General features: G+C 32.2%; 1 protein-coding gene and 1 pseudogene across 1 annotated transcript; both read right to left on the bottom strand.

Annotated features, from left to right (window-relative positions):
* Positions 1–232: 232 nt before the first annotated feature.
* LOC114174314 (S-adenosyl-L-methionine-dependent methyltransferase) lies at positions 233–2507 on the bottom strand. The gene has a single exon (XM_028059141.2). The coding sequence runs from the start codon at positions 1835–1837 to the stop codon at positions 458–460; it is 1380 nt and encodes a 459-aa protein (XP_027914942.1). The 5' UTR covers positions 1838–2507; the 3' UTR covers positions 233–457.
* An 8881-nt stretch (positions 2508–11388) lies between these two features.
* On the bottom strand, positions 11389–14729 carry LOC146888357 (uncharacterized; annotated as a pseudogene).
* Positions 14730–15144: the final 415 nt, after the last annotated feature.

Consider the following 15144-nt stretch of genomic DNA (forward strand, 5'->3'; position numbering starts at 1 on the left):
CTTTTGGCATCCCATACTTTCTTCCTTGATCTATATCTTTTTAAAAGTAAATAGTTTAAATTTTTGGAAATTAGATTGGTATCAATATTACAAAATTATTTTAATTTAAAAATAAAAACCTTAATTCCTTTACTAATTAATCCAATTGATGGGATTGACCGATATGCTTGGGCTGATAACGATTAAACAAGTAAAAAACGAAACAGATTAGACCTGATATATTTCTCATGAGCTTGCACAAAAGAATATACCATTAATACTTATTTGGGAAGATTTGATGTTTTATGCAGGGACTTAATGGGGAAGTTACCATCACATTCCACTACTTTTTGCAGTTTATTCAGGTAACATCGTTACCAGGAAGGAAATCCAAAAGACAAAACTCTTAATTACTCAAACATATATGATAATTGTGCTACATAAATAAATATTAGAAAAAGGAAGAAGTTGAATGTGTTCATATGGCTCTAGGAGGTTTTTCCAGCAATGCAGAGAGATATATCTCATCCTTTGACTTTGGAGATAAAACCCACTTGTGTTTCTTGTACCTTAATTGAAGAAACATGTACATATAGTCATCCAAATCCTTTCTGTTGCAGAAGAACCTGTCTATCCACAATAAACCTCCTGGTCTTAGAATTCTGTCCCAATCATACAGTATAAAGTCCAACAGCAAAAGATCAATCCAACCATCCATAAAACCATGGGTGTGCACCAAGTCCATAGTGTTATCAAAGAATGGAAGCCTTTGGTTTAATGTGACATATAAAGGAACCAAACCCCTTAGAGCTATCATCTCACTGAAAGGAGCCCCAAGGTTGAGTGCAGTTGAGACAATTGTTACATTTTGCTCCCTCATTCTTGCTGCAAATGTGCCAGTGCCAATGCCATAGTCTAGTCCAATCCTAACCTCTCCTGGCTTAATTGCCAAAACTTCACTGATAAGAAAGTCTACAAGAAGTGAACTATTAGCCACCCATTTCAGCTTTTCCTTCTCCATCTCAAAGCATCCACTGCATTTTGAGTAACCCCTTTTTGGGTTATTGCTAGATAAGCACTCAAAGTTTCTGCATTGGTAATTGCCCCACCTAACATTTCTTCCATCTGGTAGTCTCCATAGTGACTCATTCATAGGGTATGGCCTTTGGTACTCCTTTGAGGCCCTTGTCAAACACCTCCTTCTAGGCAAAGGATCACACCCATTAAGCATAAGCTTCTGACCCAAATTCCAATCATCATCACAGTAGGAGCCAATGTCATAGTCCATGTACTTCTCTAGCTCTTTCTTGTACAAAACACAGGCATGACCAATTGTGTTGTAAACCTTGTCTGTACCATACAGGTTCATCTTACCAACTCTATTCTCCTTTGGGGTTATGTACTTTCTAATCTCCTCGGTGATGAAAAAATTGATCAAAGGATCCTCCTTCACTGTGGAGTTCATCCCTTCAGCCTTTGGAACCCGAATCTGCCTCAGAGCAACATTGGCAATATGAAGAGGCCTAACTATTTGATCCTCCAAAAACTTCTTCTCCAACAAGGTACCCTTGTTTTTCTCCATTTCTTGCACTTTTGACTCAAGCTTGCCCTGCAATCCTTCCAGCATGTCTATCACTTCTCCAATTCTCTCAGAGAGTGATTTGACATCAAAGCCATCAGAAACGTCCCCCACATTGTAGAAATGGTGGCATATGTCTTCATTGTGGAGGAAAAACCCTGCAGAGTAGAATCTAGTGAGACTCAAAATGCTTACCAAGATTACCAACCCTCCCAAAATCATCTGTACCCAACCCATTATTCTGGCAAGCCTGCATTTGGGAAGACATGATCTCCCCATGATGAAAAATAGTCGGACGGTGGATACTATATATTGATCAAACAAATTGAAGGAAATGAAAAATTAATACAGGCAAATTTCTGTTTGCAAAGCTGCATTTGGCTATTCATTGGAAATAGAATAATAGTAACTTCCCCCCCAACATGTGATTCATTAACTTGACGTATATTGTGGAATACTCAAAGTGGTAAACGGACTCAACTTGTCTATAAACTATGAACTTATAGCACATGATCCTTCTATGATTCAGATAAACAGGTGCAATACAAGTGCTTTCTAAAAGTTCCGATCCAGTTTTGGTGGAGGGAAATCTTAGATTTGAAGAATGCTGCAAGAGAACTGAAAGGATTTACAATGGGCCAGCATAATCCATAAGAAAATTTTAAATGATATTTAGGAACTTGTTGGTTAAGTTTGCATGTAAATAAAAAATGAATTGTTTCCAGTCAAGCACGTCGGCATGCAGCAGGGTGAGGACAACTAGAAATGCAGCTTTCTTGCATTAGCAAGGAATACGAAGGAACAATTTGACTTCAAGATTTTGCCTCAACAAAAAAATGGGTACATAGTTACGACCATTACTTACATATTTTTCTTTTTAGTATAATAAGAAAAAAAATACAATCTTAATATAAAAGTTTTAAATTTGTTAATTTTGTGAGAACTTAATTAATGATTAATAGAATTGGATAGGTGTTTAGTTTTTAACAATTATTATATGTATTTATTTAATGAAAAAAATATAATATGTAATTAACTTAATAAGTCAGTAAAAATGGATATATTTGTTTTCTCTAATAATATTTATAGTTACATGTATGTCATTTTTTATGTCTAATACTTTTAGCTTAGACGTCAATTTCCAAACATTAAACATAATTTTTATGTTACTACAAGAAATTTGTTTGTTATTTACTAAAAATTATCTTCGAATTAATTTTTAGATAATTTTATTATATTCATAAAAAATATTCGTAAAAAACAATCATTTTTGTGGATAAAAAAAATATATTACATATAAAAAATCCGTATGTAATTTCATAAATAAATATGATAGATTTTGTTAAAAAAATTCAGACAAAACATTCCCTACAAAATTAAAAAATAAAATATAAATATTATAAAAAAGTATATAAATTATTTTAAAAAAACGTATTTACGAACAAAATTCGTAGGTTAAATCATTCCATAGGTCCTATTTTTGTAGCAAAATCTCAAGTAGGTGTCCCTATTTTTATTTGACTCAATTGAGTCCTTATTTTGGAAAATTTATTGTGATCAGTTCCTTTCGTTAGTTGTCCAGTAACGATATTAATTACGTGCCACGTGTCAGCACGTGGTTTTTTTAATTTCTTTAATTTTTTTTAATTTTTTTAATTTTTATAATTTTTATAATTTTTTTTAAATTAAAATTGCCACGTGTCAATCTGACATTGTGGCATGTGGCAGAGACAATGTGATGTGACAGTAATAGTGCCACATGTCACTATTGGATGTGAAAAATCTTAATGTAGTCATTGTATTTGTTATTTTGTCTCAATTTAGTCCAATTCTTTTAAAACTGAATTAATTTCATCCATATATCAAATTTAATTTTTATATAAAGTTTACAATAGTATTTTTATTATAGTTGATACTTTTAACAAAATTAAGTTTATTTAAATGTATATTTTACACTGATATTTATTTAAATTTTGTAACAATTCTAATATTTGTCTATAAATGATTATATATAAATATTTGAAACAATATTTAAATAAATTACTTATGAATAAGATTAACATGCTTAAATGTTTTGGGCTTGATATACATTATTAACCACTAACTTTTGCTTCCATGTTATTCTTGTTCTGATAATTTTTTGTGTGTCAATTTAGATGAAAACCAATTATAGGAATTCCTAGAGAGGAAAAGAATTTGAGTTTGCTAAGTGGCTGTGAGATAAGAGAGCAAATATTCAAGTAAGTTTCTGTATAATACTGATAGATAGTATCTATATGCTTGTAATTCAAGTGCTTGCTTATAGATATCAGGCAACATTGTCAAGTAACAGGCTCTCTTATTGTGGCATATATATATATATATATATATATATATATATATATATATATATATATATATATATATATATAATGAAGGTGTAGTCTGTGAAAATTGAATATTATGTAATGTCAGTTAATATTTTGAAAGTCATCCTTGTACACCAGCGTTTTACAGGTTTAATTTTTTTTTAATTTATTCTATTTTTTTATTCGTTAGCGTCAGTAGTACGAAGAGAGCTTGTGAATTGAGTTTGAAATGCTTACACTTTTCTGTTCCAATCCTTCCTCTAATTAGTGTACGTGAGCTTTGTGTTTACGTTTCCAGATATTGTGTCAAGATACTGTTAGATTCATTTTTTAATTACATGTAATTGTTCAAGTTCTGTTTATCACAAGTGGTTATCTACAAATCAATTTTATATTGTAATACATATTCTGTGTTTATTTTCATATGTCAATTTGATAAAGGAATTGTTTCTTTACTCAGCTGCCATTGAGGAAGTTGCCATTGTAATACATATATAACGCTTCCTCGGACTTGAGTGGGGATCTGTTGCGGTCGAACGAGTTGTTGTGGTTGAACAGGGTATTGAAGTTGTGGATTGGGATTAGGGGTCTGAACCACCATGTTTGTTTGTTCCGCCTGTCCCAAGTCATAGCCTGCAAAGCCTCCGCGTTAACCACTACCACTTCCTCAACCTTCTCGTCCTAGGCTTTGACCATTATCCTTCGATGAGTGGTCTCCATACTCAAATTGTAATTCATGTAATTAGGGAATTATGCTTGAGATTTTATGGTGATTTGAAATGAAAATGGGAGAGTTGAACCAATTAAACAACACACGAACAAGAACACAAATTGGAAGGGAAAATGAAGAACCATGGACGCATGTTGAGTTGTGATCTAGGATGAAATCAATGCAAGTATCTAATGGAAGAGTGGAATGGATTGGTGAAGTCACGTCACTACAACAAAAAGTATTTTAGACAACACCACAAAACTATGGCCTAAACCGAAAAACTGTGGGCTAAAGTTTAGACAACGGTTTCTTGTGCGTAGTCTAGGTGACCGTTGTTGTAGGTACTAGGCCACGTTTTTAGTATGACAACATTGTTAAAACCGTGACTTAATATTTTTACAATAGACAACATTTTTCACATTAAGATTAGACCACACCCTTATAAATATTGTCTTTAAGTTTAAGCCACATTTATTAAAATGTGTTTTTATAGAAAAGTTCAATATGAAAAAAGTGTACATCTTCAAATCACAATATTACACAATTAAACACCACAATATATCAACACTCCAAACAATATTCGTACACAAAATATTCATAATTGAATGCATATTAAATGTCATTCATACATATATTTTGATGTTAGAATGCAAACTATTAAAATAACTATCTCGAAGTCATTAGTAAGGAACTTTTCAAAGTTAAAGCTAGAAAGCTAAAATATAATATGTCTAATGTTTCTTTACTACATAAAAAATATCATTATTCTATAAAATTGTCTTCATAATCTTCATAGCCTTCATTGTCTTCATGATCTTCATTGTCTTCTAGCTACAAACAACACCAAAATATATTATCAGATTTTTTCAACATATTATAACAAGTTAATTAAGTCAAATTTAACATGTAAATGTGTATTGAATCACATGTTTTCAATCATGTCTAAGTTCCAACAAATGCATGTTCATGAGTGAAGTAGAGACCTAAAATGTAACATTATACTCATCATGATTCTTCTCCTACATAATGTATCCTAGATGTTAAATAACAAACATCATTTGAGAATTTATAGTATAGTATTAATCTAATGTAGCACATATAATAAGCACAAAATACCAATACTTTGGTTGCTAAGAGTCTAAAGCATCAATAAGTAGTTATTGCAACATCCTAACCATATCCTACTTAGTATTAAACTTTTGGGTATTTTACATTGATATTAATGATGGAAGTACAATTAAGAACTTTCTTTACCTGCGGATCATGGGTTGATGCAGATGAATATGGCCCTGTTGCACTACTTTCTTTACCTAAAACGCGTGCCATCATATTATTTAAGTCTTGTTCATCTAAATCTGGATTTTGTTGCCTTACCACAAAATTTACAATTGCTCGTACACTACTGAAAAATGGGCTTATAATGACAGGTAAAACGAGCTTACTATGACAAGTATTTTGGTGTCATAGTTTCAGGAGTCATAGAAAATGCGCGCTTTTTATGACACTATAGAAACCTGTCATAGTAAGTGAGACTTACTATGATAGGCAGTGCAAACTACGTCATAGTACGTCAATTTTTTTTATGATTTTTCTATTTTACTATTTTCCTTTCCATTCAATTCACCTGCAAATAACTTTCATATCACCAGACCAAACAATTCCAAACCAAACCAATTTTATACAGTTAAGTTGTCTAACAAATTCAAAAATTGAAATTGTATATAAGAAACCTACAACCTTGACAACTTTTACAAATACTCTCAAAAAGATTATAAATATTATAAAACTAAGCTTTCTACAAGTTATCAACAACACTTAAAAGAAAGGAAGCCCACTTGGTTCTAATTTCTTCCACCTCTCTACCTTCCAATGAGGATGAATCATTAAATATCTCAAAGATCCCCATTTTGAATTTGCTAAACCCTTTGCAAATTCAAGTCCATCTAGAGCTTCCTGTTACAAAATTCAAAATCTTTATATATTACAAATCTATTAAAGAAATGGTAAATAATGAAGAATATGGAAAAAAACTCTAACTTGAATAAAAGGAGAGGTCCCCATTTTGAATTTGCTAAACCTTTTGCAAACTCAAGTCCATCTAGAGCTTCCTGTTACAAAATTCAGAATCTTTATATATAACAAATCTAATAAAGAAATGGTAAATAATGACGAAAATGGAAGAAACTCTAACTTGAATAAAAGGAGCGATAATAGAGGTATCCACTTCGTCAGTGAGGCTGAGACCTATATGAACCAAATATGCAGTTAGTAAGAAATATAATATGGAAACCAAACCATCATTATTATATATTTCTAACCTTAATTAATTATAACCTATAACCTACGTATTACATACCAGGGAATCTGAAAAATGTCGGGCTTCAGATCGACCACCCTCTGAGCAAGGTCCTTTCAGAATCCGTGACCCTTGAACGGGTCGAGGGGCAGAGCTGAAACTTGTTCTAACCATAAAACTCCTTTCTTCGTTGTCGTTATTTGGAGTCTTGCATTGTGGTCAGTGGACGACGAGTAGACGGCGCGGACGGTGCGCGCACGGTGTACGAACGGCGCGTGGACAGTGCGCGAATGACGTGATGATTGGTGCGGTGAATGGAGTGGTGAACGAAGCGGCGAACGGAGCTACGACGGCAACACAAAACAAGAAGGCAACGTGACTATTTGAGAAAGAAAGTATACTTCTTGAGAAAGAATGGAAACGAGAAAGAGAAAGTGAAAAGAGAGAAGGAAAAAATTAGGGATTTAAAGATATTATGACAGGTTTCTCTAAATCTGTCATAATATATTTTTAACATAATTTCAATTTTGCCACCGCGCCCATCTACCATGATAGGTCCTCTGCACCTGTCATAATAAATTTTCCCTTTTCACTTATTATGACAGATTCCTTTTTACCAGTCATAGTAATTGTTACTTTTATTACAAAAATGCCACTGGTCAACTTATTATGATAGGTGGCTTATACTTGTCATAATAAGTCGTCATAGATTCCCATTTTTCCACTAGTGGTAGATCTTGTATTTCCTTTGCCATACCACTAATTTCATTTGCATGTTCTTTCTTGATGGCAGCAATTTCTTCATTTTTCCTAAATTGTGATGGTGTCATAGTCTTTCCGTAACAATGTACCCTCCCAGGCTTTTCTTTTCCAAACAGTGATTTAAATGTTTGTTCTGCAGAATCACTTGAGTTTTGAATGGAACCTTAACTACAAAAAATTGTGTAAGTTGTGGCGTTTAATTTTGTATATTGCGGCGCTTTTAAACGTCATTTTTTACGTCCCTAACGTTTTTTGAAAACGCCGTAATTCCTGCCGCCAAAAAGAATAATATGGCATTTTGAAGTGAAACGCCGCAACAAACGTCATTTTATACATTGTATAAAGTGGCGTTTTAAAGAGGTAATTAATGACAGTTAAAAACGACGTTATTTACGTACTGTAAAACAAATCTAATGAAAATAGTGACACTTAAAAACGTCGTAATTCACATTACAATATTTATACTTTATTATTTTAAATTATTCTGTAATAAAGTGTTTTATTATATTTAATCATTCACGAATATTTTATAATTCAATATATTTTACTATTTATTATCATCCACCTATATTTATAAGTTCATAATTCAATATTTTATTATATAAAAAATGATAAAACTCTAAACAAAATATATCAATATATAAATAAAAATGAACAAAAAAAGAAATTTCTTTGATTGTTCAACAATTTCAAAGTGCATAAGAGTTGAAGTATCTAAGCATAAAATAGACAATATTAAAAGTCATTGTCAATCATATACAATGAATAAAAGAAAATTTATTTATATTGAGAAAAAGAAATCTATACAATGAATTGTAAACATACAATAGCATTATGTGTTTCTTCATCCAATTCTTTTCTTTTTCGTCTTTCTCGACGTTGACGAGTTGTAATAAACATTTCAGCTTGAGTAACTTTTTTTCCTACCTCTTTCTTGGTACGCTACAATAAGAAAAAAGTCAATTAGCATATTTTTGCATTAGATATAAAACATACGATGACATAAGTAGAAATATATTACTAATTTAGCATGAATTCTAGAAAAACTAGTTGGTCCCATGCGATGGATGTACTTTTGCTAAGCTCTATTTGCAGCATTTCTCTCGCTAATGCTCTACATTAGGACAAGAGAAAAATAACAATCAAAGTAGATTGTAACACGTAACTTAAACGCAATAAGACATCAAATAAATTTACTTGGATAGTACTAGTGTTCCAATATTTGAGCAATTGCTTGAAATGAGCTTCAGAAAGGAATAAAGGACGATGTTTTAACCGATCCTTCAATGTGGAGTACTTTGAAAAGTGTTTTTTCTTGATAAAACTTTTGTAACATCTCCATGCATCATTTATACGAGTAAATACGTCTTTCTCTCCTTTATCACTAATATTGTACTTTTCCTACATAAAAAAAAAACATTAAATGGATGAATTTTAAGAAATATTTATGTAGCCAAATCAATATAAGTTTAGTTTTCATACCAGAACATATGCCCATATATGAGCCTTATTATCTTTATCTTTGAGTAGAGCTTTGAAACTTGTGTAAATCAAGGGACAAAAGGTTGAATTCCTCACTATTGTGCCAAGGAAATAACTCAAGTCAGTTACAATTTTGTTAGTCGGACCAATAGGTTCTCCATCCGCATCTAATACAACTTCTGGACGGTCTTGCATTGATCTTCCGTGTATTGCTAAGAATTGAGTTGGTCCTCTTGTTCTTTTCTTCTTTGTCCCTATTTTGACATTCAACTCACAAAATTAAATATTACATTTGAAAAACAAATTGTCAAATGCTAATAATAAAATATTTACCTTCTTTTTCATTCAATTCAGCATCTTTATCTTAGTATGTATTTCCTTCTCTAACATATTGTTCTGCCTCCTCACTTCCATTTTCAATATTTTCTTCTTCATCATCAATGCTTCCATTTTCTTTAAGAAATTGATCAATTGACATTGACCCCAATTTTGTTTTTGTATCCTTAGGAGCAGCACCTTGTCTTGTCATTGATTCAACATCTTCAATCACTAGTCCTTCCTTAAATTTTGAGTTATCATCTACCATCGTTCCTTTCATAGGCAATCTCCTTTTCTTAGAATTTTCCTCTTGTGACACTCCTTTTTTATTGGGTTATTGATCAGCACTTGAATTAGTGACTTGAGTGAATGCTCTTTCAATTTGTAGTAACTTGTCCTTTGACTTATCAGCTACATTTGCTGCCTTTTTCTTGAGTTTCCCATTCTGATTTCTTGAGCTAAGCCTCCTATCCAAATTTGCATGGTTATGCAACTTAAAAGTAGGCAAGTTTAGCTATGTTTCAGCGGCAATTCTAGGTGCAGTAGTTTCACATTGGTTGCTTGTCATCTTTCCATGTTTAATTTGCATTTTCCTTAGCAATTCTTTGCTTGATTTTACTTGAGGAAGTTCCATGCTTAAAGCACTTATTTGAATGTTGTTGCCTTGAGGTTTCATCTACCCTTTTAGGAAGTTAAAAAAAAAAATAAGTGAGAAAAAAATGCAATTAAGCATAACTAACAAGTAAAGAAATACATATAAGTGATAAGTGATGAAGATATGAAGAACAATAAATAGATAAGTGGTGAAGAGATGAAGAATAGACAGTGTTAAGTTTTCCATTCAAGCTTATTCTAGAGTTGCAGATTTTATGTATCCCTGAAATGTCACATAAATGAACCTAAATGTGGCTTGGAAGAAATATGGATTTGTTAAAGTTGTACACAAAATATGAGTCTTAGAGATCTTCAACTGCGATCTGTAGCTTCTTCAATTGCTTCCTTGACTTCAAGAATCTGTAGTAAAATTTAGCCATAAAATTTGGAAGCCAAATTTTCATTCAGGGCTTAACTTTGATACATTGTGTTAGTGTAATAAGAAATTAATTTATCACCATTATCAGTGTTATATATTCCTCTTTAAAGTTGACCTACAGCATAAAACAAATCAATTTAAGATCCAATACACTTCTTCTTTAACTTGCAATGCATTATGCTTCAACATAACTATGAAGTTGGGTTTTTGGATATCCTCCATGTAACTAAAAGATAATGGATACATATTTTGATATAGACCTGCCAAAACTATAACATTTGAAATAAAAATAGCTGGTGTTATATACTAGCACATCCAACTCTAATAGAAAACATTAAGTTTGAAAAAAAAAATCCCCAATACTAGAAGGAGTAAAAGAGAAATCTGCAATAAGGTATATAAACGTACCAGAAGGAGTTGTTATAGTACTTTTCATTCTTTGGTATCTTCATTCTTACGATCTTTAGTCTTGTTGAATCTATAAAAAAACTCCAAAAATTGATAAGGACTTGAATCTTTCCTTTTGAACTTTTGCTACAGTAGCTCAATTGATAGTTGAGGAACATTTGCTAAGGAAATTCTAAAAGTTATTCACCACATTTCATGATAGCAACAACAGTTTGTAGAACCAAACATATAACAAAATTTTAAATAGAGACAAACAGCAAAAAGGAAAAAGAGAGCCCAATACACCCTTTCATTATATGAGGAAATGTTTAAAAGGTTATCTTAATATTGCTTGAAAAATAGAAAGACTTATTCATGCTTGGCTGTATCAAACTAAAGTAGAAAAACACAAACAACAACAATTCTACATCTTGTTATGTAAAAAGATCCAAACTACAAAAATTCATTCTATCAACACTAGCCATCCTCCTCTTAATCCATATAGTCAAACAAAGTCTCATTAAAATCAAGATCATCAGAATAATCTTTCTCCAAATCTTTAGAAGGTTTCTCAGCTACTGTTATAGGCATGTCTTCCCTAACCTAATTGAATTCATCATCATCATTATCAGAATTATTTACTTGTGAGTGGTCACCCATATTAAATAAATCTCTTGGAACCGTCTTCAAAACATAATGTTTACTTGTTTCAAAAGGATCTTCAATATAAAAGCATTGGTGGACTTTAGAAGGCAACACAAAGGGATCATTTTGGTAACATTTTTTGTTGAAATAAACACATGTAAGCCCACATTTGTCTGCATCACTCTCAAACCAATCACACTTAAAAATCACAAACTTGAAATGCCCATAATAGTTTAACTCAGTTATGTCATTGATTGCGCCATAATAAGTGACGGGTTCTATCCTAGGATTTTCATCCTTGGAACTTGCATAACTTGGTGTTAATGAAACCAAAGTTACACCGGAGTTTTGAGTTTTACGCCTAGCATCTCTATTTGTAGTATGAAATCTGTAACCATTGATGAGGTAGCCTGACAACCTCTTTGCAATAGTATTTGGACCACGAGAGAATTCTTTAAGTTGAAGTGATACATCATCACTCATGGCTCTATCTTTGAACCATTCACTAAACTCTTGACTTTGGGTTTTGGCTTTGATCCACTTTCTTCTTTTAGTCTTCGTATTTAAAATCTCATCATACTCTCTATAAAAACAAATAATTCTTTATTAGTGATTTAAGGTATAATTTAAAAAATGAGTGAAAAAAAATAAACTAGTATCACACCTGATGTATATGTTTATTTTGTCACAGTTGAATAAGAGGTATCGATGACCTTGATCCTTAGATGTCAAATCCAAAGAGAATAGTTTACCTTTTTTCTTACCACCCAAAGCACTACCTCTATTTGAAAAATAATCACAAACATCTACATCACATAAATCATTACCTTTGTAATTTCTTCTTTTTCTATTCAATATTGTATCTACATCTTTATGCATATATCTCGAGCAAAGTGTCAAAGCTTCTTCTGCTAAATACCCCTCAGCAATAGAACCTTCTGGATAAGCCTTGTTCTGAACATAACTTTTAAGTCTACACAAATATCTCTCAATCGGATACATCCATCGAAATTGAACTGGCCCACCCAATCTTACTTAATTTGCTAGATGGATAAGCAAGTGAAGCATTATGTCAAAAAAACTAGGAGGAAATATTGTCTCCATTTGACAAAGTATTTCTATAATATTGGCTTCTAAGTAATCCAAATCCTGCACTTTGATCACTTTTTGACACAAAGATAGAAAAAAGGACCCCAAACAAATTAAAGGGCCAGCCACTACATCAAGCATTATGCATCTTATTGGAACTTGTAACAAGTAGTGTAGCATGAAATGTGCATCATGACTCTTATAACCACTTATTTTCTTTTCACTAGCGTTCACACATTTTGAAATATTTGATGCAATCCCATCTAGTAATTTGGCAGACTTTAAAATAGCACAAAAAATTGACTTTTCATGTGCATTCATAGAAAAACAAGATTTTGCAAACTGTACAGAACTTCCGTCAAGCTCCCTAGGATGAAGATTCTTTCTAATTCCCATGTCCTATAAATCGTAGTGTGCATTGACATGATCTTTTGTCTTGCCTTGAATGTCCAAAAGAGTCCCAATAATATTATCACATATGTTTTTTTCAATGTGCATTACATCAAGATTATGACGTAATTTATTTTGTGACTAGTAGGGCAATCCAAAAAATATTGATATTTTCTTCCATGGACCATCTTTCTTATTTTTTCTATACTTTCCAAAATCATTGTTGAAATCCTTCAAGATTTCTAGAATATTAGTCCCCTCTAACACAGCTGATGCAGACCCAAGCTCTTTCTTTCCATCGAATGACTTTTTATTCAACCTCCATGGACGACTTGTTGGTAAAAACACACGATGGTTCATATAACACATCTTATGACTGTGTTTTAAGTATGATGAATGGGTGTCATAATTGCAACATGAACATGCCAACCTTCCTTTAGTGCTCCAACCTGACAACATAGTATACCCAGGATAGTCACTAATCGTCCACAAAAAAGCTGCATGCATTTGAAATTTTTGATCTCTTGAGGCATCATATGTTTCTACACCCATTTCCCATAATTGCTTTAGTTCCTCAATTAGTGGTCGCAAATAGACATCAATATCATTTCCAGGTGATTGTGGTCCAGGAATTAATAGTGACAACATTATGTATTGCAGTTTCATGCATAGCCATGGCAGAAAGTTGTACACCACCATCATGACTGGCCATGTACTATGTGATATACTCATAGTCCTAAATGGATTGAAGCCATCACTTGCTAGACCAAGTCTTACATTGCGAGGCTCAATAGAAAAATTAGCATGGCATCTATCAAAGTCCTTCCAAGCTTCACCATCGGCAGGGTGTCTCATTTTTCTATATTTTGAGCGTTCTTCTTCATGCCACCTCATTAAATCTGCAGTGCTTGAGCACATAAATAGCCTTTGAAGTCTGGGAATCAATGGAAAATGTCTCAAAATTTTTGCAGGAACTTTCTGCTCATTCTTTTGTTGCTCAAACTCACCATGTGGTTCACCAAATTCCTTCCATCTTGAAACTTTACACTTCTCACAAAAAGTGTCATTCTCGTGCTCCTTCCAATATAGCATGCAGTCATTTGGACATGCATGAATCTTTTTATAATCAAGGCCTAAATCTTTAATCATGGCCTTTGTTTTATTAAAAGATTCAGGAATGTTTAGATTCGGCATGGCTTCTTTCAATAATTGTAGAAGGTCGGAAAATGAGGCATTGCTCCACCCATTAAGACATTTCATTAGATACATTCGAATTATGAAAGAAAGACTGGAGAAACTTTGGCATCCAGGATATAACTCTTGTTTTGCTTCATTAATCAACTTGTAGAACTTTTTTCTTCCTCATTAGGACTAGTGTTGTCACCATTTCCTTCTACCACATTTCTAAATGTGTCATGCAATAATCCGTCTATATTATCTTCCATGTCGTCATCACTTGGTGCAGGCAATGATTGTATTGACTCCCCATGGTTTACCCAAGTGTTGTATCCTTTTAGAAATCCTTTAGCTATTAAATGATCATAGACCACATTTCTTGTTGCCCAATAAAGATTTCTACACTTGGAACAAGGGCATACGATCTCATTCCCTTGAGCTCTTCCGCTAGCGAATGCAAAATCTAAAAATAACTCTACACCATTAGCATACTCTTTACTAAATCTTGGAAGTTTAGTCCACTCTTTGTCCATCATCTTTAATCTAAAAGATGATAACATATTATAAGTCTCTCTAAAATTAACAATAAGAATAACATCTTCCATAATTGGCTAATGTAAGCTAATAACAAACCTGATATTGTAGAATCCACAACAGGTGTTGTAATAGTTGAAGCACAACAACTTCAGAAATCGTACTCCTCTGATCACTGACATAATATGAACTAAATTAAAGCATTTTAAATAAATTAATTAAAAAACTAATATGAAAATTAAAACAATTAAAAATCAATAATAATAATTAAGAAATCAAAATTAAAAATGTAAAAACATTGTAAACATAAAATTTTAAAATATATATATATATATATATATATATATATATATATATATATATATATATATATATTAATAATACCTATGTGAAAATAGCTAACAATTGGAAATT

Source organism: Vigna unguiculata, chromosome 2, assembly GCF_037176805.1.
Source record: "Vigna unguiculata cultivar grain cowpea cultivar isolate G323 ecotype 2 chromosome 2, ASM3717680v1, whole genome shotgun sequence".
NCBI classification, from domain to species: Eukaryota; Viridiplantae; Streptophyta; class Magnoliopsida; order Fabales; family Fabaceae; genus Vigna; species Vigna unguiculata.

Coding starts and splice junctions, on each gene's coding strand:
- LOC114174314 (XM_028059141.2), bottom strand. CDS start 1,837: ATGGGGAGATCATGTCTTCCCAAATGCAGGCTTGCCAGAATAATGGGT.